A 25,715-nucleotide genomic window follows, 5' to 3' on the forward strand; every position below is an offset into this window, starting at 1 on the left:
TACAAGGTCTACTCGTAAAATCTGGAGTGTCACCAATCCCGCTCATCCGCCTCGACCCACCAAGCCATCTTATCCCTCTTGAAGGCCTCGAAATCCCACTCGGCATCCTCCAACCGCTCCCTCCCGGCCGTCCAGACATACGTCAGCGCCTCGACTTCTGCTTCTGCTTCTGCTTCTGCTTCTGCCCCGTCAGGTGCAGTAGCAGTGCCCTCCAACCCCTCCAACCCCACCCGTACATCCTCCTCCTCATCCCCAACCCCATTAGCCCCGTGCCCCTCCCCCTTCCCCTTAACCCCAACCTTAACCTTGACCTTGACCTTGGTATATTCATTCCCCTCAAACAAATCCAACCGATAAACATCCCCCTCCGTCAACCCGGTCACCAACGTCCCCAGCACCGAGGCGGAGCTTGCATCTGCGTCAGTTCCAGCTTTACCCGCGTCCCTGGGAAGTGCTGCTGCTGCCACGCCTTCCTCCCCCTCCCCTACCCCTATGCCCCCGCCTGACGACCCTCCCCCAGAGCCAGAGCCAGAGCCCACAGCCACGGCTACAATCCCCGGATAGTCGGCGTGCCGCACCCGGTGCCGCCGGTAGTTGGGGAGGACCGCGGGCCGGATGGTGAGGTACGCTCGTTGCCAGGGTTCCGGTGTGGCGCGGCCGTGGATTACTCGGTGCAGGATTTGGGGGGACATTAGGGTTCCTTGTGCTTGATTAGTCTTGTCATGGTATGGGGATTATGGGGGTTAGTTGGGGTGCTGGGGTAGGGGGTGGGGGGTGGACGTACCGTAGAAGAAGAGGGTGTGGTCGCCCATTTTGGGTTGTACTAGGTAGGTACTGTTGGTAATGGTGGTGGTGGAGGGCTGCTTGTTTATGTTGTGTGGTGTATACAGCTGATAAGGAGTATTAAGTGTTTGTTTTGAGTTCGGTGGGAGGTGACTATTCGGATTTGGATTGATTATGATCTGAGGGAGAGTGTGTAAGCACAATACTTGAAGGTATTCTACCCTGTGTAGATGTCAATGGACGTGCAGATGGAACGGAAGGAGGGGTGAGTTACTAGCTGAGATAGTGCTCTCCAGATACCCGGCCAGTCTCCTCATACAAAACAACCTTATCGATAAGCCACGAGTCTAACCGTAATCTGCCCAGTAACCTCCTCACTAAACCCCATTCAGCCGCGATCCCCTGCTCACCAGCCACAATCTCCGAGCTCCGCTCCCGTGGAGAAAAGGCCCAGGTGGCTTTATTGTCGTTGTCATCGACAACAACACTATCGCCTCTCGGCAACCAGCAATCCCACTCGGATTGTTGTCTTCCTCCCTTATAGGGAACTGTCCTCTTTTTACATCATTAATGCTCGCCGGAGAACAATGCACTCGACCCTCAACCGCGCCCAAGCCGTCTTCGGCTTCTTCACCACCGTCGCGCTCTTCGTCGCCGGGCTGGCCGCGCTCTCCGTGCTGCTGTTTCCGACGGACGGGGTCACGTCGCAGGTCAAGCTGCGGGATGTCAAGGTGTATGTCTGACCCTATCCAAACTGGGGATATACCTAGCTAGCTAGCTAGCTAGCTAGCACACCTCCATTCCATTTACCTCCGCGGACAGCTTCACCCTGAACAAGCAACAGCGAAGCTAACCAACTTGCCCACAGAACCAAAGGCCGTCCGCATTACTACTCCACCCGGAAGGAAGAGTACGCGCAGCTGCGCTTTGATCTGGATGCTGGTGCGTTGCTTACCTTACCTTACCTTACCCCTGCCCTTCGATCTCGAGTTTCAGTTCCGGTGGACTAAACCCCGAGAAAAAGATCTAACCCCGCTCTTCAACTGGAACACCAAACAACTCTTCGTCTACGTCTACGCCTCCTACCCCTCCGACCCGACCAACACATCCTCCTCCGCTGTCTCTCACGCCGTCGTCTGGGACACCATCATCTCCGCCCCGCAATCGGCCTACTCGTTCGACGCGCTGAAGGAGCGGTTCTTTGCTCCCAGTCCCAAGAGCAAGACCAAGAGTAAAAGCAAGGCGGGGAGCAGGAAACCTCCCGCCACGAAGGCGAAGGCCCACGCCGAACCAGGCATCCTGAGGCTGCGCGACCAGAAGGCCAAGTACCAGATCGGGGATGTGTCGGGCAGGATGGCGGAGCGCCAGAATGTCACCTTGGCCGTGGGGTGGAATGTGCAGCCTTGGGTCGGGGCGCTGTGGTGGAGTCCGGGGTCCGGGAGCGTGCCGCGCACCCAGGGCGGGGTGGGGGTTAGTGATGCGTTTGGGTTGCCTGCTTTGAGGAGGGCTGGTGGTGCTGCTGCTGCTGCGCAGCAGGGGCAGGGGAAGAAGACTGCTGTTTAGGGTTGGGTTTGTTTTGAAGGGTTCTCGGATTCAATAAAAGGATTCATTAGGTTATATCGCATCCTGGCTTCGTCGGTAACAGTAAGAGTAACAGTAACAGTAACAGTGCAAGTATAAGGATAAGGATAGCGCTAATCATATCATGGATCATATCCTCCCCACCCAATTTCCTCAACTCGTCGCTAGCGATTCGCCCAAGAACAAAAAAAAAAAAACACAAAAAACAAAAAACAAAACTTCAGGCATAATGCCTACCACCATCCACCAGACCAGACTACCCTAGTCCAACTACCACCCACCGCTCCGCAACCCCGGCCCCAGCTTAAATCGTCCCATACCCCGCCTGCTGCTGCTGCTGCTGCTGCTGATGGTGGTGGTGATGCGCCCCCCGCTGAATCCGCTCCGAATACACCCCCGGCGCGCGGCGCGGCGCCACCGCATCGGAATTCCGGTAGTAGACGTACTCCAGGTAGAAGGCGTGGATGTGGCCGGGTAGGTAGCTGGTGAGATTGAGATTTAGTTTGAGTTTGGCAGGTGCATGTAGTGTTCGTGGTTGTGGTGATGGTGGTATGTTTATGTAGTGTTGGTGGTTGTGGGGATGGTGATATGTTTATGCAGTGTTCGTGGTTGTCATGTTGGGATGGGGATGGGATTCCTGCTTTCTTGTGCTGGGGTTTGGGTTGAAAGGGGGGAAACTCACCCCAGAAGCGTGAGCAACAGGTTAATGAAGAAATCGGCGCTGCAGCCGGAGATCAGGAAGACGCCGAGGGGGGGGACTTTTGTAGTGTGTTAGTTGTTGCTTGGGTTGGGGTCTTGATTGGGCTTTGATGCGTACTGAAGATGGTGATGAGGATGAGGCAGAGCATGGAGCATGTTCCGGCCATTTTTGGCTGGATTGGACCTAGGTGTTGTTGTGTGGTGGGTGTACTGTAGTCAAGCACGAAAGCGCACGGTTGATTTCACTCGTTTGGTGTTGGTGTTGGTGTTGGTGCTGCTGCTGCTGCTGCTGCTGACCGTCTCGAGATACGTTCCCAGAAAACTCAACCCCAGGATCAGGAACAGGAGCAGGAATATATAGACGGGGATGTTGTCGTCTTGGGCAGAGTTGAGGCGCTTCATTTCTTTTTTTTGTCTTTGTGGTTTTTTTGTTTTTTGGGGCTAGCTGGCTAGCCCTGTCGTAAGGCAAGAAGTAGATGGCTGTCGACGTCACTGGGACGGGATACTCGTAGTACAATAGTTACTAGGTACTGTTTATAGGGGAAAGTATAGATGGAGGTCACTGACAGGGTTGATTGGTATGTGATGGCACTACCGGCAAGGGGACAACATCCCTGGTTTGACGTCATGGGGACGGAATCGATGTGAGGTTGACCTGCTGGAGGGCTTGGCTGGGATTGATTCACTGACTTTACTTTTCATGTGTGATTTGACGGTTGTTAGTGGATGGATCTCCCGGGGTACCTCGCGCGTGGATTAAGTATAGGTGGGGCCATTGTGGCTGATGCTTTTATCGAGTACTCAATCAGTGATGAGTTGTTGTACATGGGTTGATTGATTGTTTGATTGTGCCAATGGCTAATTTAGTTCTCATGTTAACATGCAGTAATATACTGTACCTATGTACTATGTATGTATCATATCTTATACTTGTATGACGGCTCCACCTGCAGCCCTGACCAGACTAAAACAACAACTCATCCTATACCGCATCAATCGATGCTCGCGTCGTCACCTGCTCGTTTTGATTGCCCAGCTTCGAGATCTGCAGGAATGCATCCACCCCATACCCCTCCAGGCTGTGCAGCTCCAGGCTCCCCGCCCAGTACTCCGCGTACACCCGGCTCATCGGCAGTCCGATCCCCAGCCGCAGATCCGGCCGCCGCGAGGTCAGCGAGTCCAGCGAACTCTCCCGGAACGTCTCCTTGTCCGCGTGCTTCCTCTCCGTCGGCACGCTGAGTTCCTGCAGTGTGGCCGCCATCGCCGGAACCTTGCCCAGATTGCGGAGATGCGACTTGCTGTGCGGCCCCTTGTTGAACGACCACAGGTACGGCAGCACTTCCCGCGGGATGCCGCCCCCTTGGTCGGAGACGCGCATGATCACATGCTGCGGCGCCTCGCAGATGAGCACCTCGATCGGCGGCGGCTTCTCCGCCCGACCGTGGTACTTTTCACTCACGGCCTGGATGGAGTTGCGCAGTAGCTCGCCAATGATATACTCCAGATGGCTGAGCATGTACGGGAAGGTGGCTTCCAGATGCCCCTGCACCGTGATCTCGGGGATCTTGTCCGATCCCGACGTCTGCCGCATCATATCCTGCGCCAGCTTCCCGCAGCGCTCCACCACCTCCTTGGCATTGCACTTGAGGAACACCTCGCCCACGTAGTCGGCGTTGAGGTCCGAGCGATCCTGCGAGCCGGGGAAGTGCCACGGTGAATTGAAGGTCTCGGTCAATGCAAGATGCTGCTCCGCAATGACTCGACGAGAGATTCTCTAGGACGAGACCATCAGCTTGGTCCGTCTAGTCAACTTTGGGGGCGCCTACCGCTCTCAACAGGGTGTTCATGAAATGATCCAGGACTTCTGACGTCACCAGCTCGCGGCACTCCAAAACGCCCATGGCCAGTTTCGGGATCACCACCAGATGCTCCTGCAGGGTTTTGCGGAGGATCTCGCAAAAGTGGTCGTTGTCATCGAGGGTCTTAATTTCCGGGATGGCCCGAAATCGTTCAAAGGCTTTGTAGTAGAGCTCGTACACCAGCGAAAGATGCGGGTTCGCAACCACCACATATGGTAGTCGTTGGATGTCGCGGAGACGATGTGCAAGTCTGGGTGTACGAGGCGAGAGTTAGTCGGATATCCACCCCGCGGACAGAAAGCTTAAGTTCTAAGCAAGGTACAGTACTAACCGAGTGGGCAGCTCCGTTCGCACGTAGTTGGCCGAGCTGATGAGGCGGGATTCGGTCAATGTCCGTCCGAAGAAAGTCAACTGTCGTAGACTGATGGGACGGATGTCGCGCTCAACCCATCTGCAAGAGAATGAGATTAGCCCCGAGGTGGATGCGATGCGATCGAAGGGAAGATCACATACTCGTCCAATGCTGTGACAGGTCGCCAGGGTGGGGGACTGTAGGCTTGGTAGCTAGTAGAGTAGAACCGCGGAGCTGACAAACAGCTCCGGCGGAGGGCACGCCAGCATCGGGCTGGATGGCTCGGGCTCATATTGCGGCGGCTGAGAACGGAGAAGGGTCGGTCAATTGAGGGGGTGGCATTGAGTTACTCAGTACTCGTGGTGATACAACACAACAGGAGCGGTGGTCTGCTGGAGTCAGACGATCCACGGGTATTCAGCAGCGGACAAACCCTCTCATACATGGCGGGTTGTCAGAGGCGAGGATCGAAGGGCCCACAGCGAATGGCCCAATTCACCATGGTATGATGATCAGCTCATTTATATAGTGTATGGTTTCCTTGAAGGATGGCAAATGCGGCCGGTTTCCTCGACCGGGCGGTGAGAGCAGCCAAAAAAAAAAAAGAAGAGAGGAAGCTCGCAGGCCGACGTGACTGGCATGTGACGTGCCTTGTTCGGCAATAGACTGTTTCCCGATGGATTGACTCACAGATCAATGGATGGAAATCCGGTCGAGCATGACGCTAATGGGGGGCGTGATTGCTGAAGAAACAAACGCCCACGAGAGGCGAGCCTTCTATCGTCATATCTGCCCGGAGTGGATTGTTGCCTGAAGTTGCCTGATGATGCCTGAGGGATCAGGCGACAGGTCGGTGGAAGGGATAGATAGTACTGTACTCTGTACTTGAGGATAGAGCATGATAAATACCTAATATGCAAGAAGAAAAGAGGGAGAGTTTATAAGGACAGGTACAATGCCTTGTCTCTTGAATCCAGACCATTCATCTCCATCCTCTCTCTCAGCCTCATCCATACATCGACCTTGCAGCCTGCCTCGGATCTGAACTACTCAGCATTGCAGAAAAGGCGGTGATATCACGGTTCGGTATGTGGCTCGTCTAGCCGGTTTTCCCATCCACGTTGTCTCCTCGAACTATGAGTGATTCTCCTTGGTAGGTCTACGGAATGCAATGACAGCAGCAAGAAGAAAATAGAGTGAGTGAAAGATAAGATGAAGAGACCGGTCGAGGATTGTCCCATCACTGCAGTGCTACCTAGTACCTACCGTTGCCTTGCCGCCTACTATGAAAGGTTAAGTAAATCCAGTAACTTAAACCCGGCTGCTGAGACACCGTCATTATGCATCTCTAGCACCAAAAGTCCAGTGAAACATACACTAGGATGGAACGAAGAGAACAAACACTGATTCAGTAGCAAGCAAGGAAATTGGCGCCTGCGACCGTAAAAGATCTTTGTCATTGCTGCTACAGTAACTGACTACGGAGTAAGGTATCCAGTGTCCATCGAACCACACACACTCCCACTCACTGGATTCATCTGCGAACCCAGTCGAAAGACAAAAAAAAAAGAAGATCATCTTAATAATAATAAAGAGCTGGTGCAGTGTCCCGCATGGCCGTTATTATTGGGTTTTGGCAACTCCGCCACTAGCTTCAAATCCCACTGCCTGTGGACTGCCTGTGGACTGCCTCCAAGTCGGCTCCAGCCCAGACGGATCAGCTTCTGTTTCTGCTTCTTCCTCTGCCTCCTCTCACTTCCCGGTCAATCTTTATTCATTCATTCTTCACCCCCAGTTGTGGACTGGCTCGCCCAATTTTCCGACCTCCCCCCCCCATTTCTTCAATTCCCTTTATTCACTGTTCACTTCCCCCCATTCTCCCTGCCCTTACCCCAACGGGTTATCTCCTTCCCTTGTAATCGCCCGCGAGAAAGAGTGACCCGCTATCTCAGTGCGTGGATCGCACTTTTTACCTCACATGGACAACGTAAGTTCTGGTCTCAAATCACCCTCGCCTCACAACCACTTTTCGCGGAGATCTTAACCACCTTTCCATCCCATCTCTCCCCTCGCAAAAACCACTGGTACTGATCCTGTAACCTTTCCCCGACGTCTCCAGGCCGCCGACAGTGATATGCTCGTCGACGAATATGAGCAGTATCACCAGGATCGAACCGACGATGTCGTCGTCTCCCGCTCCGGATCGGACGAACCGGGGTCGGAGCCCTCCGCAGATGACCGTAAGGCCCATATAACACCTCCCCATCGTTGTTGTGCGCATCCTGCCGTCTTGCGATGGACTTGGCCCGACTTCCCAAAAGTCCCCGCCGTGGGACGGCTCGCCGCCGCACAACTGCAGCCCTCCCCTCCACGTCCGAGAAACTGATCCTGTCTCCGCAACCAGATGCAGCAATGATGGCTCGGATTTTCCCGAAAGATCCGGATCTGGAAACCGAAGATGAGACCTATCACACATGGCATATCCAGGATTGGCGGAAGTTGAAGAAGAAGGAGCACGGCCCGGTCTTCCAGTGCGCGGGCTTCCCTTGGTGGGTGCCCCGACGGATCCCTTGGTTGGAATATCACCGCCCTTGAGAGCGACTCTGACTTGCTGTTGTCCGCAGGCGAATCCTGTTCTTCCCCTACGGAAACCATGTGGAGCATGCCTCCTTTTACCTGGAGCATGCTTGGGACGGCGAACCGCCGGCCAACTGGTACGCCTGTGTGCAGTTTGCACTCGTCCTGTCCAATGTGAACGATCCCTCCATCTACGTTCATCACGGTACGCCGCCTCTGCCTCCTCAACGAGCTCGCTCTCTCGGACTAATTGGGATATAGTCGCGACCCATCGGTTCCATGCGGAGGAGGGAGATTGGGGCTTCACCAGATTCTGCGAACTGCACCGGCTGTTCAGCCGACCGTGGGAAGGCCGTGGCGTGCCCCTCGTGCAGAACGACGAAGCCAAGATTACAGCCTACGTGCGCGTGGTTAAGGACCCGACGGGTGTCTTATGGCACAACTTCCAGAAGTATGCAGTTCGAAGGCGAGTCGCTGAAGTCGCATCGCTAACCCCGTGTCTAGTTACGACTCGAAGAAGGAGACTGGCCTGGTGGGTCTGAAGAACCAAGGTGCTACATGCTACCTCAATTCGCTTCTGCAGTCTCTGTATTTCACCAACCGCTTCCGCAAGGTACGCTGTCCTCGCCGCCTGTTGTTGCCACCGCTTCGGACTGACCGCTTGGAAGGCCGTTTACCAGATCCCAACCGAGGCGGAAGCCTCGCGCGACAATAGCGCTTGGACGCTCCAGAGGTTGTTCTTCAACCTCCAAACCAGCGAGACTTCGGTGTCCACCACGGAGCTGACCGCATCTTTTGGATGGGAATCGAGGCAGATCTTCGAACAGCAGGATGTCCAGGAATTGTCGCGGAAGCTCATGGAGAGACTGGAGGAGAGGATGAAAGGCACCCCGGCCGAGAAGGCGCTACCCGAACTCTTCGTGGGCAAAACCAAGACCTACATCTCCTGCATCGACGTTGACTACGAGTCGTCGCGTGTGGAAGATTTCTGGGATATCCAGCTGAACGTCCGCGGCAACAAGACTCTCGATGACAGTTTCAAAGACTACATCCAAGTCGAGACCCTCGAAGGGGAGAACAAGTACGATGCGGGTCAGCCGTATGGTCTACAGGATGCCAAGAAGGGTGTCATCTTCGAGAGCTTCCCCCCGGTCTTGCACCTTCATCTGAAGCGCTTCGAGTACGACATCAACCGCGATGCTATGATGAAGATTAACGACCGTCACGCCTTTCCTATGGAGTTTGATGCCACCCCCTACCTTTCAAACGATGCCGACAAATCCGAGCCCTGGATTTACGAGCTGCACGGTGTGCTGGTTCACAGCGGTGATCTCAATGCCGGCCACTATTACGCTTTCCTCAAGCCGACCAAGGACGGATTCTGGTACAAATTCGACGATGACCGCGTGACGCGGGCCACGGACAAAGAGGTGCTTGAGGAGAACTACGGAGGCGAATATGAGCTGACCAACGGAGCGGCCGGAGTCCGACAACCATACACTCGCGGCTTGTCCACGAAACGCTCGATGAACGCCTACATGCTGGTCTACATCCGTAAGACCAGACTGGACGATGTGCTTGTGCCCATCACCAAGGAGGATGTCCCTTCTCATATCGGTACGTCAATCAACTGCCCTGGGCGATTGCCTCACTAACATCGCGACAGAAAAGCGTCTCGTAGAGGACCGGGCCGAGCAGCTTCGTCGCAAGAAAGAGCGGGAGGAGGCCCACCTGTACATCAACGTCGGAGTCTTGACGCAGGAATCTTTCCAGTCTCATCACGGATTTGATTTGACCAGCAATGACTTGCCCGCCAGCGATCCTGCCGTCCCGACGCAGTACAAGGCACTACGGGCCCAGAAGGTCGGCGAATTTGCAGAGCAGCTTGCCGAAGAGAGGGGCCTCAATCCAAGCCACATCCGCTTCTGGGTCATGGTGAACCGCCAGAACAAGACCACCCGCCCTGACCAAGTCATACCGGATCCCAAAATGACTCTTGAGGACGCCTACAACCGTTTCAGCACCAAGGGGAATCCCTTCAAGGTGTACATGGAGGTTGGCAAGCCATCGGCCGACGGAACCGTGGCTTGGCCTGATGGCAAAGAATCGATACTGGTCTTCCTCAAGCACTTCGATGCTCCCTCGCAAACCCTCACCGGCGTGGGCCCCGTTTATGTCCGCAGGACGCAAAAAGTGAGCGAGCTTGCTCCCGTCATTCTCGAACGCATGGGCTGGCCCGCCGGCACTGAATTTATGCTATACGAGGAGATCAAGCATAATATGATTGATGTCATGAAGCCGAAGCAAACCTTCCAGCAGTCGGAGATTCAGGATGGTGACATTATCACCTTCCAGAAGCAGATCAAGGAGTCTGAATTGCCGGCGACCGCCCTGTACACCGATGCGAAGCAGTTTTACGACTACCTACTGAACAAGATCACCGTTACTTTTGCTCCGCTCAAGTCGGAGGAGGGCGAAGAGTTCAACCTCACTCTGAGTCGGAAGATGACCTATGATCAGTTTTCGAAGAAGGTCGGCGAGCATCTGAATGTGGAGCCCACGCACATTCGCTTTGCGCCGGTCCTCGCCAGCACCGGCAAGCCCAAACAGTTCATTAAGCGAAACCCTAACCAGAACAACCAAACTCTGTACCACATCCTGAGTGGGCAAATGTCCACCTATGGCTACAGCATGCATCGCCAGGACGCCCTGTATTACGAGGTGCTGGAAACAAGCCTGAGCGATTACGAGTCGAAGACTTGTCTCAAGGTCACGTGGCTTCCGGAAGGTATCACGAAAGAGGTACGTCTGAACGAGTTGGTTGAATGTCAAGACGATGACTAACCGTCTGTACAGCAAGTTGTGGAGGTCCTTGTTCCCCGGGATGGGACCATTGCCGACGTCATTGCCGGTGTGCAGAAGAAGGCCAACCTGGAAGACAATGCAGACATCCGGGTATATGAGTCCCATGGCGGCAAGATCTACCGGGAGTTCCAGCCTGACTCAAAGATTGCGGGCATCAACGAATTCGTGACGCTCTATGCCGAGAAATACCCCGAAGAGGAGCTCAGCATGCAAGAGGGTGAGCGGACGATTAATGTGTTCAACTTCGATCGTGACGTCAGCCGACCGCATGGTGTGCCCTTCAAGTTTGTCATGAAGCCTGTAAGTTTGACTCTGTCTCTGCGACTACCACGTGCTCACACCTTCCAGGGCGAAATCTTCAAGCAGACCAAGGAACGCCTATCGAAACGAACGGGGATCAAGGGCAAGCAGTTTGAGAAAATCAAGTTTGCTGTGCCTCAGAACATGTACACCAAAGTACAATACCTTGAAGACGGTGAGTGATTGTTTTCTGGATCACGGAGGGCCCTGGCTAATGAGGACTTGCAGATGATATCCTTTCCGACATCATCGGCGACTCGGACGACCTTCTGGGTCTTGACCATGTAAATAAGAACCGCAGCTTTTGGAGCCGGAGCGAGTCATTCTTCATTCGATAGATATAGGGCTTGTTTTGACGGTTGTGTTTGTATTCGCCCGATATTGCTGGACAGACTTGCGATCAGATGCCTGACCAGCAGACCTGGTTGCGAAGAGAGCAGTAAGTCTTTATGTTATATGCTACGGACTGGATGTGCGGTGGCGGTCTTGTTGTCTACAACTAGTTCTTTGTAGAGGGCGGGCCTAGCAGTTATAGCAGCCATTGCCTGGTGGCTCTTTCGCGCGAGATGAGTTATGTATGACTTAATTGACAATTGTGTGCATTTAACATCCGAGGTGTGTACTGTAGTAGTGACTGTAGTAGTTGAGGTACCGTATGAATTAGGTTAAGGGTCCACCCGCGGTTGGGAGGGCTAGTCTAAGGGGGCGGGCGCGGTAAGGGGTGCAAACACAATCAAACATGCACGCGGGCCAAAGTCACAGCTGGCCAGAACTTCCTCCGTCTGTTGTCTGTTGTCTGTTGTCTGTCGTCTGTCTTCGTTCCGTCGGTCTCTCCGCGACAGAAAGTCGACACTTTATCCTCTGCATTCACCATGCGCTTCGCAGCCCTCGTCCTCGGCCTGTGGGCCACCTTGATCTCCTCGGTGGCGGCCACCGCGCTGACCTACCGCCTCGAGGCCAACGAGAAGGCCTGTTTCCACAGCTATGTGGACCAGAAGAACGTCAAGCTCGCTTTCTACTTTGCGGTGAGCTTTTTTTTTGGCCATTTTGGAAGCGTGTACTGATAGTTTGATATTGGGGATAGGTCCAATCCGGCGGCTCCTTCGATGTCGACTACTCGGTGATCGGGCCCGGCGACAAGGTGATCCTGGAGGGGACCAAGGAACGTCAGGGCGACTTTGTGTTCACGGCGCAGAGCATCGGCGAGTACCGGTTCTGCTTCAACAATGAGATGTCGACGTTCGCGGAGAAGATGGTGGATTTCGAGATCGCGGTACGTTTTCCGTTTAAACGTGTTCGGATTTGGGGAAACGCTACAGTGATGCGGTGCATCGTTTCTTCTTCTTCACCAATACACACCCCTACCTATGGCCCCCAATTCCCACGATCGCATCCAAGCAACGACTAACTTACGGGGTGGCAGGTCGAAAACGAGGAACGCGCGCAGCTCCCCTCCCGGCAGGGCGCCAGCCCCGAGCAAGCCTCGGCGCTGGAGGAGTCGATCTTCAAGCTGTCGGCGCAGCTGTCGACCATCTCGCGCAACCAGAAGTACTTCCGGACGCGCGAGAACCGCAACTTCAGCACGGTGCGCAGCACGGAGCGCCGGATCTTCAATTTTAGTGTCATCGAGGGCCTGATGATGGTGTCCATGGCCGCGCTGCAGGTGTTTGTGGTGCGGTTCTTTTTCCAGGGGGCGCGGAAGGGTACGTTTTTCCCCGATTTGTCTTCCTGGTGTTCTTGTTTGGGTGTGTGTGGTGCTTACTGGGTAATGTGTGTGCTAACATGATGATGATGCTGGGTTTAGGGTATGTTTGATCTGGATTTGATGATGTTCCAAAGTATATTTGATAAACTCTTTGTTGTTTGTTGTTGTTATGGACAGAAGAGGATTGAATGGGTTCGGATTACTCGTGTAGAGTTTTTGTGTTGTTGCTTGCGCTGCTGGGGTGTACCGTGGCGTTCCTCCTAACCTACCCTACCCTAAAACATCCTACTCATATTATCACCCGTTCGAACTCAGGCAGTTCCCCAATTGAATTGAAATTTCTTGGTCATGCGGAACATTCATATCCTGCTTCCAGGTTCATTCTCTTCAGTGTATCGGTAAGTGGGTGTTATGCTTCTTCTTGGTTTTGGTCTTGGTTTGTTTCTTCGGTGGGGTTTTGGGTTCAGGGTATACATTTACTATGCACATACGTTACTTTTCTTGGGATGTGGATGGATGGAACGATACTGGCTTCTTAGGATGTGGATGGATGGATGGCTGGATGGGATTATCTGAAGCAGACAAGTGGGTTTTTGACTCGTTCGACCACTCTTACCTACCTTTCGATTGCTACAGCCTACGCTTTTCTTACCTACCTTTCGATTGCTACAGCCTTGGCTTTTCTTTTCACAGATCCTGATCTGACGAAGTGGGTAGGGTAGTAGGTATAAGGCCCTGCGTTGCAAGTGGCAGGTTACTAACTAACTGGGTCCGAGGGGTTTGGGTTGATTGGGGCTCGCCATGTGGGGTCTGTCTGCTGGATTACTTGCTGGCTTCTCTGTCTTTGAGTTGGGTTGGGTAGATTTAAGGATATGGGTGATGGTTTGGTTGGTTGGCTGCTTGTATGGTTGTTCTGGATTGTCTTGTGCGGATGAATGGGAAGGAATGGGGAAACAGGGCAGGGCAGGGCAGGGCAGGGTGATGTGTGTACCTCCCAGGGTAGTAGGCTTAGGGAAGAGAAGGAGGAGGAGGAGGAGGAGGAGGGGGAGGCGAGCGTTGTGGCTAATTTTCGCCTGCCGGTTCTTGCTTATTCGCCATCGCGGGTCGTCGTCATTTCTGGGATTGATTGTTTCCTACCCTTCGGGGAATGGACGTCATGGGTCAGGGATCAGGGGGTCCAAAGACATAGGATCGGTTGGGGGAGCTGGGTATCTGGGTTGAATGGAGGAAGCAGGCAAGGTAAGGCAAAGCACGGCTGGGTATAGTTGTTTCTTCCTCTGGGTTTGGGTTCGGGTTGGGGTATCAGGAGGGGAGGTCTGAGGGTGTGGGTGAGGAGTGAGGCGGTGGATGGGTGCATGTTTATGACTGTTGCTGCTTTGAATGTGTTGGACAAGGTGCTAACGCGTGTCTCTGGGACAATAGCACTTCTTGTTCTATGCAAAATAGAATTCATTATCAGAGAAAGTGGGAACTCGTAGTCGTCCACTGGGATAATATCGAGCTATAGTGTCTACTAGGTTGGAAGGGCAGACCATATCTGCCTCACTCTTGATTCGGGTCAAAAAGCCCTGCAGAGGGACTGCGACTGTAGTATGAGGACAACATGACGGGGCCTGCATCCATATCCTTCGTGACAGGACAAGACGGCGACGGCGACGGCGACGGCGACGACGATGACGACGATGTTCCTCGCCATCTCCGTCATAATTATAGCCCAGCCCGCCTCTGTCTGTTTTGGTCCAGGTACAGTCCACATCTTTGCAGTCTCACCTGCTAGTCAATTGACTGATGGCGGTAGCATATCTACTCGTCCTAGCTACAGTGGTTTGCCTTCTCGTCATTGCATGACTTGTTGAACATGGAAATATAGGGTATGCATGCCAAAGGGAGATCGGGACTGCGATGTCGATGCCAAAGGTCGATGGCAAAACAGCGGGAGAAGAGAAGGTCAACCACATCCCTGACCTTATTTGTATTGTATTGGAGTATAAGCAATATCAAAGGGTTTGAACAGTGGCCTGGCCTCAACGTGATTCGGAGCCGATAAGCGTGGCGTCATGGGTTCTTGCAGGTGGGAGGGCGAAACCTCCCCGGCCGAGACTACCTACCTGCCCCTAAATTGAAAGAAAGTTGGAAGAGCCGCACTGCATTGACCAGGGGTCAGTTACCGGGTGTCGTGTGTTGCGCAAGTCGCATCATGGGGCGAATGCGAATGGAAGGGGGTGCCGGTTCCACGAGTTCTTGGGACTATGGGGTATGACGTTTGAGGGTTGAGAGGTTGTGGTTATTGAGTAACGAGCGGTTGCAACAAATAAAATTGCTCCTCGTTGCTGTGAGAAGGGGAATTGAAAAATGACGATGAAGTGAAGTTGGTGATGGTGATGGTGATCTGGACCTGGTCGGGGAGGGGAGGCAAATGGGGTGATATCATCTTGATGGGTGAGGGTGAGGGCGAGCGCCTGCGTAGCCCTTCCTGCCAGCCTCAACCATCGCCCCCTTCGGCGGTTTCCCGCCCACAACCAATGATTCACTCACCAATAATGGGATGTAAAGATGCTACTCTTACTTACTGTCTGGTTATCGTGGTTATGGGTCTTGGAACTTGGACCTTTTGCAGTTTGTTTCTGGATGGTAGGGAAGAAGTGCTCCTGGCAGCTTCTTTCCGCTGACTTCATAGGGCAATGGCAAGCAGCGCGAAACCGTTAGCGGTTCTAGAACATGCCAGTGGCTCGGGGGACTTGGTTTTTGAAGTGAATGATCGTCGGTTTGATGTCTGTCCATGGAAAGTCACTGTATCTGCAGCATGTCGAAGCGCGTGCTACTGTCGTCGATGCTTTACGCCATCTGAAGTATGTTTTGGTTGGTACGATGCAAGCTCCGAGGGGATGTTAGGGCAGGGGTTCGATCCACCGTAGGGATCTGATGCTATTCCGTGAAAGCCTCGGGTCTCGGTTGCCTGGATCACTGAAACATGAGCGACGTGGACCGTGAGCAAAGAACCACGATTGCACTCGCGTGTACTCCGAGGCCAGTTGGCCTTTTGGACGTGGTGGTTGGAGGTCGTGGAGTTGGAGCCATTGGGGGAAGGGGAGAGATCGATCCACCTCGTTTGCTGTGAGGTGGATCGACAACGTGTGGGCAATCAAGCGGATAAGTTATGCGCAGGTCTATCGGTGACAAAATGCAGTTACATAGCAGTATGGCCATTGCATTGCTGTGCTGTGTCGTATTAGTTGCATCGTCCGTTGAGCCATTGTTTATGCATGAGTAGATGGAGATATTCCTGTCGTTGAGAGTAACTACTGACTACTACGTAGTGGGCGACTAGCCACTGCGCCGGAAAAATAGTTCCATGCAAGCCCCCCGCCCATGGCGCCCACGGCGCCCATGATCAGTGTTGGGCTTGCTTCCCTGCCCTCACTCTCGTCGCATTCAATCGAGAAGAAAAAGAAAACCGTGTCTTTGCTGATGAAAATTGAATGCAGCATAACGGGTTGTTTTGATGGGTTTCTCCAGCAACTGGGATGGTCGTGTAGAGGAACAACTATGAAGGCAATGCGACTCCATCCATGACTCGGTGGCACAGCCCGTGACGTCAGGATGGCGGCCTCAGGCACTGACGCCGGCATCTTCCCGACTATCCACCTTTTGCAGTTGCAGTCTTCATCCATTTCCACTACAAGCTTCCGACTCTACCTCTCTCACTAGCAGAATCCATCCACGGGCCTTTGCTGGAGACATCCGTGCCCAGGGACGAATCAGAAGCAATCGAACTCTTCGAAATCTCACCCATGAGTTCAGAGCCCATCATCACTGATTCTTCGAACTGTTGATCACTCCCCAACTGGGATCCTTCCCCAGCACACCCAGCACACCCAGCACACCCAGCGCCCACCCCCCGATCGGGAGGCCATTCTTGCCTGCAGACGACCGACAGCGCTTGGTCTTCGGGGGATGGATGGCCTCACCCCCGCTGCATACACTAGTGAATCTAGTGAATCTAGTGAATTCTGATCGCCCCCATCTTCTGTGCTAGCTCCGGCTATGACACATCGTGTTCCAAATCTTTCTTCATTCCCCTGGCCATACCAGCCCGCTGTCAAACATTCGACTCCTACGAGCTCACACCTTGACGCTCATGTCGTCAAATCGCTTACGGGCAGCCACCCTTCCCGCCCCCCCGTTGCAGCGTCGATCTGCAGGGACGGTGCGCCGCAGCAGCGACCACCAGAAAAGTTAGCTGGCGATCTCACAACGCCATGTATCGCAGATGAGCCAGTCGCATTCCACCAGTGACCTCATTCTGCTCCTCGAGGGGGTGGACCGTGGTCCATCCGGGGGGAACGCCGACCCTCGAGCCAGTGGAGTACGGTTATTTCCGATCAGCATCCTCTCTGATGTAGGACGGACGCCGCCCTAGTCGCCGCCGCCGCAAGCCCGTACCGATGAATTAAGGGACTTTGCTGGGGGAGGGGCGCCGAATTTTTTTTGTTTTTTTTTTTGCTGAATCTCAGTGTATGCTAGGCGCGCCTCCTCATTGGCTGTCGTGATGTCATACGCCCCCTCAAGGGCGAGAGCATAACCTCATCCGTGGGCATGGGTTGGTGGGTACTTCCGTTTTGATGTGGGCCATCATGCAGACGACAGTTTGGAACCTACTGTCACGGCATGCACATTGATGGACCACCGTCATGATTGTTGTTGTGATCTCATTCGGTCCGATTGTGTTTCCCGCCGCATATATTGTGCCCTGTCCTCGCACCTTGGACAAATCTATCCACTATTGAGATGAACTAGTCCTCCCTGGGCTTTCACGAATCTTCTTTGTCTATTGTATTCTACATTTCCTATCTAAGCCTACTTCCGCTACGGTCTGCCAAAGGTGAGGCTCAGCATTCGGTTCTATCCACAACATGCCCTTTCTGTATGTGTTTGCTCCTTTGCGTGGTCGGAATGACGTGACGTCGATGGTCAAACGACACGCATTGTAGAAGTGTACGGTGTGATAGTGAGGACGTACCGCTAATCTGATGGCGATAGACAAGATAACATGGCCACCTCGATGCATGAAGATCAGTACCACTCGATGCCTCCCACTGGAGGCGAGGCCTGCCGTCCTCCCGGCGACTACCGCATCCACAGTCACCGGACCACCGACCCCCATAGCTCGGTGGAGGACTACAACCGAGTCATGCTCGAATACACGCAACGCCGGATGGCGGACTTCGCCGAGTTCGACGATGACAAGGGCTCGTTCCCGAGCCGGAGCAGTCGCAGCAGTCAGACCAGTGGCAACAGCGGCACCTCGACCAGCGGCGTGCTGGCCCGTCAAGCGGCTGGACCGACTTCCGCTTCGGCGGGGTCTCCTCATGCCTAATCGTCGCGCCGCGGGGCCGGCGCGGACTCGTCTAGGCTGGGACCAGCATGAACAGGTTGAGGCTGAGCCTTGACTTAAGTTTGGTGCAACCAGCCTACACGAGTGAACATTTAATGAAAAGGAGTTTGAGTTGGTGTGCTTTGGGGGTCCAGTGGCTGCTGGGACCTCCCAGGCGTTTCGAATTACTGGATTAGCGAGAACGCCTTGATTTAGAAGCGAAGCGAAGCAATGCCGAGCGACACGCATTGCGCACGATAGAAGGGCGATTTCTCGAGCTTGAGGCTTGACAATTATGACCCGTGTTTTTGTTTTTGTTTTTGATTGATACCTCGAATCGAATGGACTTGATTTACCATCGGACTATCGACTTAGTGGACTTTTCTGTATGTCATGTATCTCGCTGCAGAGATGGTTGTTGTCTCACTGAGGTTTGCATTTGTTTTGCATTCCTGGATAGACACGTTGTGTTTATTCGGGGCATCTGCTCCGACCATTGTCGCTCTTTGAGATAAAGATGCTGCAGCAGTGAATGCAGTGTCGAATGATTTGTTATTGGGTAGTTGACTCGGTCGGCGTGAGACTTGTAGTTATCTTGTATGTTTTTGCAGTTAGGACTGGTCCTACAGTCCAATTTTTAGTGATATGAATCTGGGTGGCAGTCTGTCCTTGCATCCACCCCCTTTCTTGCAGTCACCATATAATTAATGTTAAATTCCAGCACCAGCTAACCATCCCGACCATGAATCGACTGACAACCGCCTGATCCTCTCCCGCTCTTCCAGGTTTTAACCCAAGGCCCAACATTCCACACCAGCACATTCCAAACAACAACCCTAACAAACCTAGTCGCGTCCCTGCCGGCCCAAGCCAGTCCACCAAGGGAGGAATTCGACAGCCCTGACTACCTACATTGCGAAGCTAGACAACCAACAAGCCATGTCTTATACAAATAACGCCACCATCACCCCTTGAAAACCCCGACGCCCACGCCCAGCCCGCCAGACCAGAACCCTGTCGACCAACTCCATTCAATCCTTTAGTGGTTCTCTGAATTCCTACCCTATACACTCTTTTGACTAACACGAGCACTTCTTTACATACCCTAATAACCCCATAATCGAAAACATAAACGACAAAAAACAGAACCATGAAACTCTCCACCCTGCTGCTCATCACGCCGCTCGCGCTCGCCATTCCCTTCACGCCTCACTCAGCGCAACTCCACGATGACCCGGACACGGATGCGTTAACCCAGACCCAGGACCAGGGTGAGGGTCAAGGCCAGGGCCACGCCCAAGCCCAAGACCAAGGCGAAGCCGTCAAGAACCACGTCCTGCAGAACATGCGGCCGCAGACGCAAACCCAAACCCACCAGACACATTCTGCCCCGACCAGCACACGCACCAGCACCAGAACCAAGCCCGCAACACCGGACCATACCACCAGCACCACCAGCCCAGAAGCAGAAGCAGAAGCACAAGACATCGACCCCAGCCCCAGCTCCGAGGACGAGGACGACAAGAACAAATCCACAGATAACCCCAACCCAACCACCACCACAGACAAATCCAACCCCAGCCCCAAAAACAACTCCCACCCCGACGACACCGACAACAACAGCAACAACAACAAAGACGAAGACCCCCCCTCAGCCCTAGCCACCGCCATCGCCCTCATCCCCAACCCCAACGCCACCCAGAACCCCGGCACCACCCAGACCTGCCCCACCGGCCGCCCCTCCAAGCAGTGCTGCCAGAGCATCGAGGCCGTCGCCGACTCCGTCCTGCAGCCCCTCGGCGAGCTCGTCCCCTACCTGTCCGGCGTCGACGTCTCCAGTCTCCTCGCTTTGGAGTGTACGTTACCCATCCCCACCCACCCCCCTGAACCCCCACCCGCGACCCTAAGAAAGGAACTGGGGGATTTACCGTCCCGGGGGAGAACCCCGGACCCCCCTTTTTTCCAACTCCCTGGGTACCTACAGTCCTGTACACTCGGGGAGAGTAACAGGAAAGAGTTGATTTTCAGCTCCCTGGTACCCTCAATTCTTTGTACTAGGGGTAAAAGTGTATACTAACACGAAATGGAATCAATGGAACAGGCACCGGAATGGCCAACACCGACCCAAACGCCAGCTGCTTCGACTCCGTCATGTGCTGCGAGGGCGTCCCCGGGGTACGTAGCCCCTCCGTTCCTATCCCCAACCCACCCTGGTGTTCTAGTTTCCAGTCCCCCCACCCCAAGCTAACAGATGTGATGCATAGAAAACAACATCCCAACAGACCCTCAAAACAGCCTGCACGACCTGGGACCAGGCCATGGTCGACAAGGCGGACGATGACGCTGCGGACGCTGCTGCTGCTGCTGCTGCTTCTTCGCCCGCTCCGTTGCCGAGTGCGTCGCCGGCGCCGGCGAAGAGGGCGCGGGGCCTGCCTGCGTTGCCTGTCCCTGCGTTGCCGGAGCTGGATCTGGGGCTGGGCGAGCTGCTAAAAGGGGGGGCGGGGGTGTTTGGGCGGAAGGGGAGTGTTGTTGGGTTGGGCGGGGGGCCTAATTAGCATTATCGGGATGGGAAATTAATGACCCAAGTACTTGGGATATGCTTTATACCTCCAACACTCGGGCTTGAGGGGTACCAGGAAGTTTGAAAGAAAGGGGGGTCCGGGGGTTCTCCCCCGGGAATGCTTTACAATTCTATGGATATGGTTGAGGGTGCCAGGGAGTTTGAAAGGAAGGGGGGTCCGGGGGTTCTCCCCCGGGACGGTATACTCTACTCTAGCATGAGATGTGTGGTGGGTGTGGGGTTGTGGGTGGTTTGGGTTAATTGTTTTCCATGGTTATATGTATGTTATTTGAACAGTAATGGATTCTTTGTTGGCTGGGTACATTGGGTGTGAATAGTCTCTATCTACCGCTCTATGGACTGTCGACTACCTAGCGACCGCGTGGGTACTGCTGCCAGCCCCGACCGTGGCCGTGGGCGTGGGCGTGCGATGGGTGGGGCGGGGGGAAGTGGTATGAGCCCGGGGGCATCTGCTGGGCGGCGTAGGAGCCGTGGCCTGGCTGTGGTTGGTACTGGCCCGGCGGGTGGTGGTATTGCGCGGCTGCCGGGGGCTGGCCGGGGGGGCCCTGTTGATATGGCGGTGGGAAGTGGGAGGGCTGTTGCGGGTGCGGGAAGGGCATTGGGGGCGGCGGGGGCGGCCAGGGGCCCTGGTAGTTTGGGGGAGGCGGAGGAGGAGCGTGGGGGAGACCCGGGGGGAGTGCGGCCTGGTAGGAAGGCGGCGGCGGGGGATAGCCCATGGATGGATGGGGAGGAGCGGGCGGAAGGGCATGTGGTGTGGGCGGAAGGAGCGACGGAGGGGGGGGAGGGGGGGCATTGGCGTACGGATTCGAGGCAGGAGCACGATAGCCCGCCGGCGCCGGCTGGGGAGAATACGACCGGGACCGCTCCCTCGGCTGCTGCCACGCTCCTCCACGCGGAGGGGGAGATCGCGACCTCGTGGACCGGGACCGGGGCCGCGAGTCGTAGCGTCGTCTGCGCGGCGACCGGCTGTCGCCTCTCCATCGTCCGCCCGCCTCGCTCTCGCTCTCGCTGTAGCGTCGCTTGTGATACGAGCCCCGACTGCGACTGCGACTGCGTGTGCTCCTGCTCCTGCTGCGGCTGCGGCTGCGACTGCGACTCCGCTCCTCCCTCCCCTTCTTGGCCCGCTTCTTCATCTGCTGACAGAACCCCCTCGACCAGCCATAATACGTCTCGCCCTTGACGATCTCGCCACTCAAGCTCTCGCGCACGACGAGCTGGCCCAGCTCATCCAGATCCACGACCTCGTCCTCCTCGTGCTCGACCGCCTCGTCCGCGGCCGCCGCGTAGATCCCGTCCACCTCGCCCAGAAACCGCTTCAACGCGGCCACCAACTTCGCGTCGGCGGGGCCCGCCAGAAACTGCAACGGCCGGATGGTGTCCCCGCGCAGCGGCACCGCCTCGTCCGGGATGATATGCGGGATCAGATTGCCGGCGGGCAGGTCATACCACGGGGTGGCGGGATCGCCATGCGTGGCCGGCATGACAAACGGCACGGTCTTCTGGTGTTGCTGCAACGAGGAAAGCTCCTTCTCGGCGACGGCGAGGCTCTCCTCGACGATCAGCGAGGTCTTGACGGGGCCGGACAGCGCCGCGTTCTGCACGACCTCGCGGAGCTTGTGCACGTAGTCGGCCGCGTAGTAGCCGTTCTGGCCCCAGATGTCGAGGAGCTCGTCCAGCCGGCGGTGGTGTTTCGGGTGCTGCTCGCGGGAGTAGGCGGCGGCGGCGCCGAGGAGGTCCACGACGTGCGGCTGCAGGGCGCCCGTCAGCGTCGCGAAGGCGGCGGTCGTCGGGAGGTGGTATTTGGTGTGGTGGAAGAGGTCGTTCAGGAGGTAGAGGATGTGGAGGCGTTTACGTTTCGCCGAGGTTTTTTTGGACGGTGGTGGTGGTGGTGGTGGTGGTGCCGCGGCCGCGGCCGCGGCATCTTCAAATGAGGCCGACAGCGCGACCAGGTACTTGGCCCACACGCCGACGCGATTGGACGAGGAGACCACTTGGTGGTCGATGAGCCAGGTCTTGCAGGCCTAGAATGAGCGGGAGAAAACATCGTGATTTAGTATGTCTTGAGGTGGTTAAGCAAGGGCGAGAGGCGGCGACGGCGGCTCAAACCTGGATGTTTGCCGGGGTGCATTGCGACAGCGCCCGGTCGAGCGAGGTGTGGAATGCGGTGATGGCGTCGCGGGGCACAGAGGTTGGGTCGGGGCGCAGCAGCCCCGCGGAGAAGGAGGCCTTCGCGATGGCAAGTTGATGGGATGCCATCGCTTTGGGTATGGGGTGTTGTTGGTGAGGTGAGGAGGAAGTGAGAGCGGCCGTCTTGCCCGACGCTCGGCGGCGGCGGGAAACCACCGGCTGCACGTGATCCCGTCCGCCCTAGTGTGGTTACAGAGGGATGCAACTGGGGTTATGTTCATGCTTAAAGTAGTTCTAGTAGGGAATACTGATAACTGCCACTACGAGTCATGGAAGTCCTTTTGTGGGCCAGTGGCAATTACTGACCATTGTGCTTTTTACTCAGTATTGGGTGGGCAACTGCGATCAAGGATGGTAACAGTTACATCAACTGGTTTCATGTCTAACATGAGGGGTTGCTTTGAGAGAGGTTTAGTCTGATAAAGGGTCACTTCAATAGAGGTTGGCCTGATAAAAAATTTACTGCATACATAGGTCGATTCTGACACAACATACAAAACCGACTAACTATTCAACTCGTATACATAACGTGCATCATCTATAAGCCAAAATATACATGCCACCAAAAGCGGCAGAGAAGCGAAATTAGTATCGTCACATAAACCGAATCCAATCACCTCCTATCTTCCCGAGTCAACCCCTCCACACTTAATACTGTCGGCGGCGGCCGTGACCACCGATGATGTTGCGGCGGGCCTTGTGCGAGGGAGAGGCGGTGATGGTGGGGGTGTGGCTGGACGCGTGGGCGGAGGTCTTGGACGCGGCCGCGGTGGACGTGGCGTGGGCCGAGCCGCTGCTGGGGTGCGCCTTGGAGGTGGCCTTGGAGCTGGCCGAGGAGCTGGCGACGTGGGAGGAGGAGCCGGTCTGCTTGGAGCTGGAGCTGGAGCCGGTCGTCTTCGAGCTGCTCTCCGTCGTGGACTTGGTGGTTGTCGTCGTGGTCGTGGTGGAGGTGATCTTGTCGAAGCCGAAGCACTGCTCGGATAGCGTGGTGGCGATGGACTTGATGGGATTATCAGTAAGGCAGGTTACCTCTCTGTCAGGCATCAGGCACACTTACCGCGATGTTCCAGGTGCTGATCGGGTTCGCTTCGTCGCTTGCGCTCGCGACGTCGGCAACGAGGTTGACACCCGCGGACGGAGTAATCTCGACCGCGTAGTGGTACTCGGAGCCGTCCTTGGAGCAGGCGGCTTTGTTGGCTGGGATTCAGTTAGCACCAGCACACTATCTGTTGGACAGGGGTACTCACAAGCCTCAAGGGCCAGGTCGGCACCGACGTAGGGCTGCATGTAGATCCCGGCCTCCCAGCCGTAGCCTTTTGCGCGTTAGCTTTGAAGGGTCTTCCTGGCAGGACTGACTTACTGAAGATCTCGAGCTCCAGCTCCACGGACACCTTGCCGTAGATCTCGACGTTGGCCTCCAGCTTGGCATCGAGGGAGATGTCCGTGGTGGTGACGGTGGGAGACCAGCCGCTCTGCGTGAAGCTGACGGCGTTCTTGGAGCCCTCGTCGAAGGTCAACTCCGCGGTGGCGGAGTCCTTGAGATCGATCTCCACCCCCATGCCAATGGTGGCTTCTCCGTCAATCGGGCCGATCGACCACCCGAGGGCGACTTTGACCATGGGGCCGATCGTGGCGATCTTGGCGATGCTGATGCCGTCAATGGGGATCGTGACCAAGTCGACTTCGTCCGCCTCCGACTTGGTCAGGTTTCCGCCCAGCTTGACCTGCGGCTCGATGTACGCGGAGACGCCCTTGGGCGACAAGGTGGCTGTGGCCTTCTCGCTGCCGGTGATGACGTTCCACAGACCGCTGGCACCGCTGGTGTACTCGAAGACCAGATCGAACTCTCCCTCGGTCTTGCAGGTCGAGCATCCCGCCGACAGCGAGACGCCGTCCTTGTCGAACAGGGATTTGTCACTGAAGGAGAAGTCCTTGGCGATGTCGATGGTCTTGTCGCTGGTGCTTTCACCGCGCTTTCTCTTGGTGACGCCGCGTTTCGCAATGGCAATCTGCGAGTCCGTGGTGGGCTTGCCGATCTTGATGGCGTAGTTGCGCACGGAATCCTCCCACTCGGTCACGTTGCCGGTGAACCGGGCAGTGTTGACGTTGTCGCGGAAGCTGGCCCCAGTCATGATGAACGGCTGTCGGATGGTGTTCCAGCCACATTGGCCAGCACCGGCCACCAGCATGACATAGTGAGCATCGTCGTCGTTGACCCAGTTCCAGGCGTTCTTGGCATAAGAGTATGAGGTCGAGTCCTGGAATGCAACGGTCACGCTGGCGCTGGTGCCGTTGGTGCAGGTGACGTTCTGCACCAGATCCTTGAACGCTTCCATGGCGAGGATACTCTCATAGTCCTCCAGCATACCCACCGTGAAGTTTCCCAGGATGTCGGTCTCGCCGCCTAGTTGATTCGTATTAGCCTTTGGACACGCAAGATCATAATCTCTCAAGCTTACCACCCCAGTAGAATGAGTGCTGGTCCTGGAGATCCAAGGAAGAGGTAGAAGTTGTAGTAGTGGACCCCGACACCGCGATCTTCACCTCGGTGTTGGTGGTCGTCGTCTCGTACGAGTCGATCTCGGCCAATTCCACAGCCAGAGCTTGCTGGTACAAGGCGTAGGCCATGAGGCCCGATGCCAGACCGTTTTGGAGAAGTTTAACCATTTTGATTATGACAACCAGGTCGATAGTCGAAATGAACGAATGAAGAGGGACAATCCCGAAAGAGCGTGTATCACTATCGTGATGGAAAAAGAACGACTGTCGCGGTGGACAAGAAAGAGTGACTGAGAGAGAGAAGGCGATGATTTGCGTGAGTATCTCTGAATCCGCCGACATCTTCTGGTCTT

The 25,715-nt window shown here is 55.4% G+C and overlaps 13 protein-coding genes across 13 annotated transcripts; 7 read left to right on the forward strand and 6 right to left on the reverse strand.

Annotated features, from left to right (window-relative positions):
- Positions 1-29: 29 nt before the first annotated feature.
- On the reverse strand, positions 30-1,053 carry BO72DRAFT_422987 (gamma-glutamylcyclotransferase family protein; the record flags this gene model as incomplete). Its single annotated transcript, XM_040942830.1, has 3 exons — positions 785-1,053; positions 511-700; positions 30-408 (listed from the first exon to the last, which is right to left on the reverse strand). The coding sequence occupies exons 1-3, from the start codon at positions 810-812 to the stop codon at positions 30-32; spliced, it is 597 nt and encodes a 198-aa protein (XP_040804357.1). The 5' UTR covers positions 813-1,053.
- Positions 1,054-1,243: 190 nt separating this feature from the next.
- BO72DRAFT_445361 (signal peptidase complex subunit SPC3) lies at positions 1,244-2,370 on the forward strand. Its single transcript, XM_040944023.1, has 3 exons — positions 1,244-1,516; positions 1,652-1,725; positions 1,808-2,370. The coding sequence occupies exons 1-3, from the start codon at positions 1,371-1,373 to the stop codon at positions 2,344-2,346; spliced, it is 759 nt and encodes a 252-aa protein (XP_040804358.1). The 5' UTR covers positions 1,244-1,370; the 3' UTR covers positions 2,347-2,370.
- A 298-nt stretch (positions 2,371-2,668) lies between these two features.
- On the reverse strand, positions 2,669-3,369 carry BO72DRAFT_483876 (YqaE/Pmp3 family membrane protein; the record flags this gene model as incomplete). Its single annotated transcript, XM_040947830.1, has 3 exons — positions 3,182-3,369; positions 3,047-3,122; positions 2,669-2,846 (listed from the first exon to the last, which is right to left on the reverse strand). Exons 1-3 carry the CDS (start codon positions 3,228-3,230, stop codon positions 2,669-2,671), a joined length of 303 nt encoding a protein of 100 aa, XP_040804359.1. The 5' UTR covers positions 3,231-3,369.
- Positions 3,370-4,045: 676 nt separating this feature from the next.
- Positions 4,046-5,566, reverse strand: BO72DRAFT_371117 (protein kinase PKP2; the record flags this gene model as incomplete). The annotated part of the gene is made up of 4 exons (XM_040940989.1): positions 4,046-4,837; positions 4,890-5,172; positions 5,254-5,373; positions 5,436-5,566. The coding sequence occupies 4 exons, from the start codon at positions 5,564-5,566 to the stop codon at positions 4,046-4,048; spliced, it is 1,326 nt and encodes a 441-aa protein (XP_040804360.1).
- A 1,486-nt stretch (positions 5,567-7,052) lies between these two features.
- Positions 7,053-11,625, forward strand: BO72DRAFT_302661 (ubiquitin-specific protease UBP15). The gene is made up of 11 exons (XM_040940448.1): positions 7,053-7,261; positions 7,394-7,514; positions 7,679-7,823; positions 7,899-8,056; positions 8,113-8,302; positions 8,356-8,464; positions 8,520-9,468; positions 9,518-10,653; positions 10,708-11,016; positions 11,065-11,191; positions 11,245-11,625. Exons 1-11 carry the CDS (start codon positions 7,253-7,255, stop codon positions 11,352-11,354), a joined length of 3,363 nt encoding a protein of 1,120 aa, XP_040804361.1. The 5' UTR covers positions 7,053-7,252; the 3' UTR covers positions 11,355-11,625.
- A 263-nt stretch (positions 11,626-11,888) lies between these two features.
- On the forward strand, positions 11,889-12,831 carry BO72DRAFT_493297 (emp24/gp25L/p24 family protein; the record flags this gene model as incomplete). Its single annotated transcript, XM_040948369.1, has 4 exons — positions 11,889-12,041; positions 12,101-12,289; positions 12,440-12,719; positions 12,821-12,831. 4 exons carry the CDS (start codon positions 11,889-11,891, stop codon positions 12,829-12,831), a joined length of 633 nt encoding a protein of 210 aa, XP_040804362.1.
- BO72DRAFT_302738 (uncharacterized protein) lies at positions 12,786-13,391 on the forward strand. Its single transcript, XM_040940449.1, has one exon. It carries the CDS (start codon positions 12,910-12,912, stop codon positions 13,258-13,260), a length of 351 nt encoding a protein of 116 aa, XP_040804363.1. The 5' UTR covers positions 12,786-12,909; the 3' UTR covers positions 13,261-13,391.
- BO72DRAFT_302739 (uncharacterized protein) lies at positions 13,392-14,134 on the forward strand. The gene has a single exon (XM_040940450.1). It carries the CDS (start codon positions 13,523-13,525, stop codon positions 13,940-13,942), a length of 420 nt encoding a protein of 139 aa, XP_040804364.1. The 5' UTR covers positions 13,392-13,522; the 3' UTR covers positions 13,943-14,134.
- A 3,679-nt stretch (positions 14,135-17,813) lies between these two features.
- Positions 17,814-18,071, forward strand: BO72DRAFT_338338 (uncharacterized protein; the record flags this gene model as incomplete). Its single annotated transcript, XM_040940578.1, has 1 exon — positions 17,814-18,071. A coding segment is annotated over one exon (258 nt), but the record flags the coding sequence as incomplete, so codon positions are not given.
- Positions 18,072-18,939: 868 nt separating this feature from the next.
- BO72DRAFT_525253 (hydrophobin family protein) lies at positions 18,940-20,650 on the forward strand (the record flags this gene model as incomplete). The annotated part of the gene is made up of 3 exons (XM_040949943.1): positions 18,940-19,951; positions 20,197-20,270; positions 20,360-20,650. Exons 1-3 carry the CDS (start codon positions 19,246-19,248, stop codon positions 20,648-20,650), a joined length of 1,071 nt encoding a protein of 356 aa, XP_040804366.1. The 5' UTR covers positions 18,940-19,245.
- A 311-nt stretch (positions 20,651-20,961) lies between these two features.
- Positions 20,962-21,427, reverse strand: BO72DRAFT_445367 (uncharacterized protein). The gene has a single exon (XM_040944024.1). The coding sequence runs from the start codon at positions 21,390-21,392 to the stop codon at positions 21,027-21,029; it is 366 nt and encodes a 121-aa protein (XP_040804367.1). The 5' UTR covers positions 21,393-21,427; the 3' UTR covers positions 20,962-21,026.
- Positions 21,428-22,676: 1,249 nt separating this feature from the next.
- Positions 22,677-23,250, reverse strand: BO72DRAFT_302795 (uncharacterized protein). The gene has a single exon (XM_040940451.1). The coding sequence runs from the start codon at positions 23,082-23,084 to the stop codon at positions 22,746-22,748; it is 339 nt and encodes a 112-aa protein (XP_040804368.1). The 5' UTR covers positions 23,085-23,250; the 3' UTR covers positions 22,677-22,745.
- A 261-nt stretch (positions 23,251-23,511) lies between these two features.
- BO72DRAFT_371351 (uncharacterized protein) lies at positions 23,512-25,530 on the reverse strand (the record flags this gene model as incomplete). The annotated part of the gene is made up of 5 exons (XM_040941002.1): positions 23,512-23,862; positions 23,921-24,060; positions 24,111-24,176; positions 24,224-25,267; positions 25,323-25,530. The coding sequence occupies 5 exons, from the start codon at positions 25,528-25,530 to the stop codon at positions 23,512-23,514; spliced, it is 1,809 nt and encodes a 602-aa protein (XP_040804369.1).
- Between the last annotated feature and the right edge of the window lie 185 nt (positions 25,531-25,715).

This window comes from Aspergillus fijiensis (genome assembly GCF_003184825.1).
Source record: "Aspergillus fijiensis CBS 313.89 unplaced genomic scaffold BO72scaffold_9, whole genome shotgun sequence".
Lineage (NCBI taxonomy): Eukaryota > Fungi > Ascomycota > Eurotiomycetes > Eurotiales > Aspergillaceae > Aspergillus > Aspergillus fijiensis.

Coding starts and splice junctions, on each gene's coding strand:
- BO72DRAFT_302795 (XM_040940451.1), bottom strand. CDS start 23,084: ATGAACATAACCCCAGTTGCATCCCTCTGTAACCACACTAGGGCGGAC.
- BO72DRAFT_445361 (XM_040944023.1), top strand. CDS start 1,371: ATGCACTCGACCCTCAACCGCGCCCAAGCCGTCTTCGGCTTCTTCACC. Junction 1,517..1,651: donor AAGCTGCGGGATGTCAAGGT/GTATGTCTGACC, acceptor ACTTGCCCACAG/AACCAAAGGCCGTCCGCATT. Junction 1,726..1,807: donor GCGCTTTGATCTGGATGCTG/GTGCGTTGCTTA, acceptor CCCGAGAAAAAG/ATCTAACCCCGCTCTTCAAC.
- BO72DRAFT_302739 (XM_040940450.1), top strand. CDS start 13,523: ATGTGGGGTCTGTCTGCTGGATTACTTGCTGGCTTCTCTGTCTTTGAG.
- BO72DRAFT_302661 (XM_040940448.1), top strand. Junction 7,824..7,898: donor CAGTGCGCGGGCTTCCCTTG/GTGGGTGCCCCG, acceptor TGTTGTCCGCAG/GCGAATCCTGTTCTTCCCCT. Junction 11,017..11,064: donor TCAAGTTTGTCATGAAGCCT/GTAAGTTTGACT, acceptor CACACCTTCCAG/GGCGAAATCTTCAAGCAGAC.
- BO72DRAFT_445367 (XM_040944024.1), bottom strand. CDS start 21,392: ATGGGCTATCCCCCGCCGCCGCCTTCCTACCAGGCCGCACTCCCCCCG.
- BO72DRAFT_302738 (XM_040940449.1), top strand. CDS start 12,910: ATGGGTTCGGATTACTCGTGTAGAGTTTTTGTGTTGTTGCTTGCGCTG.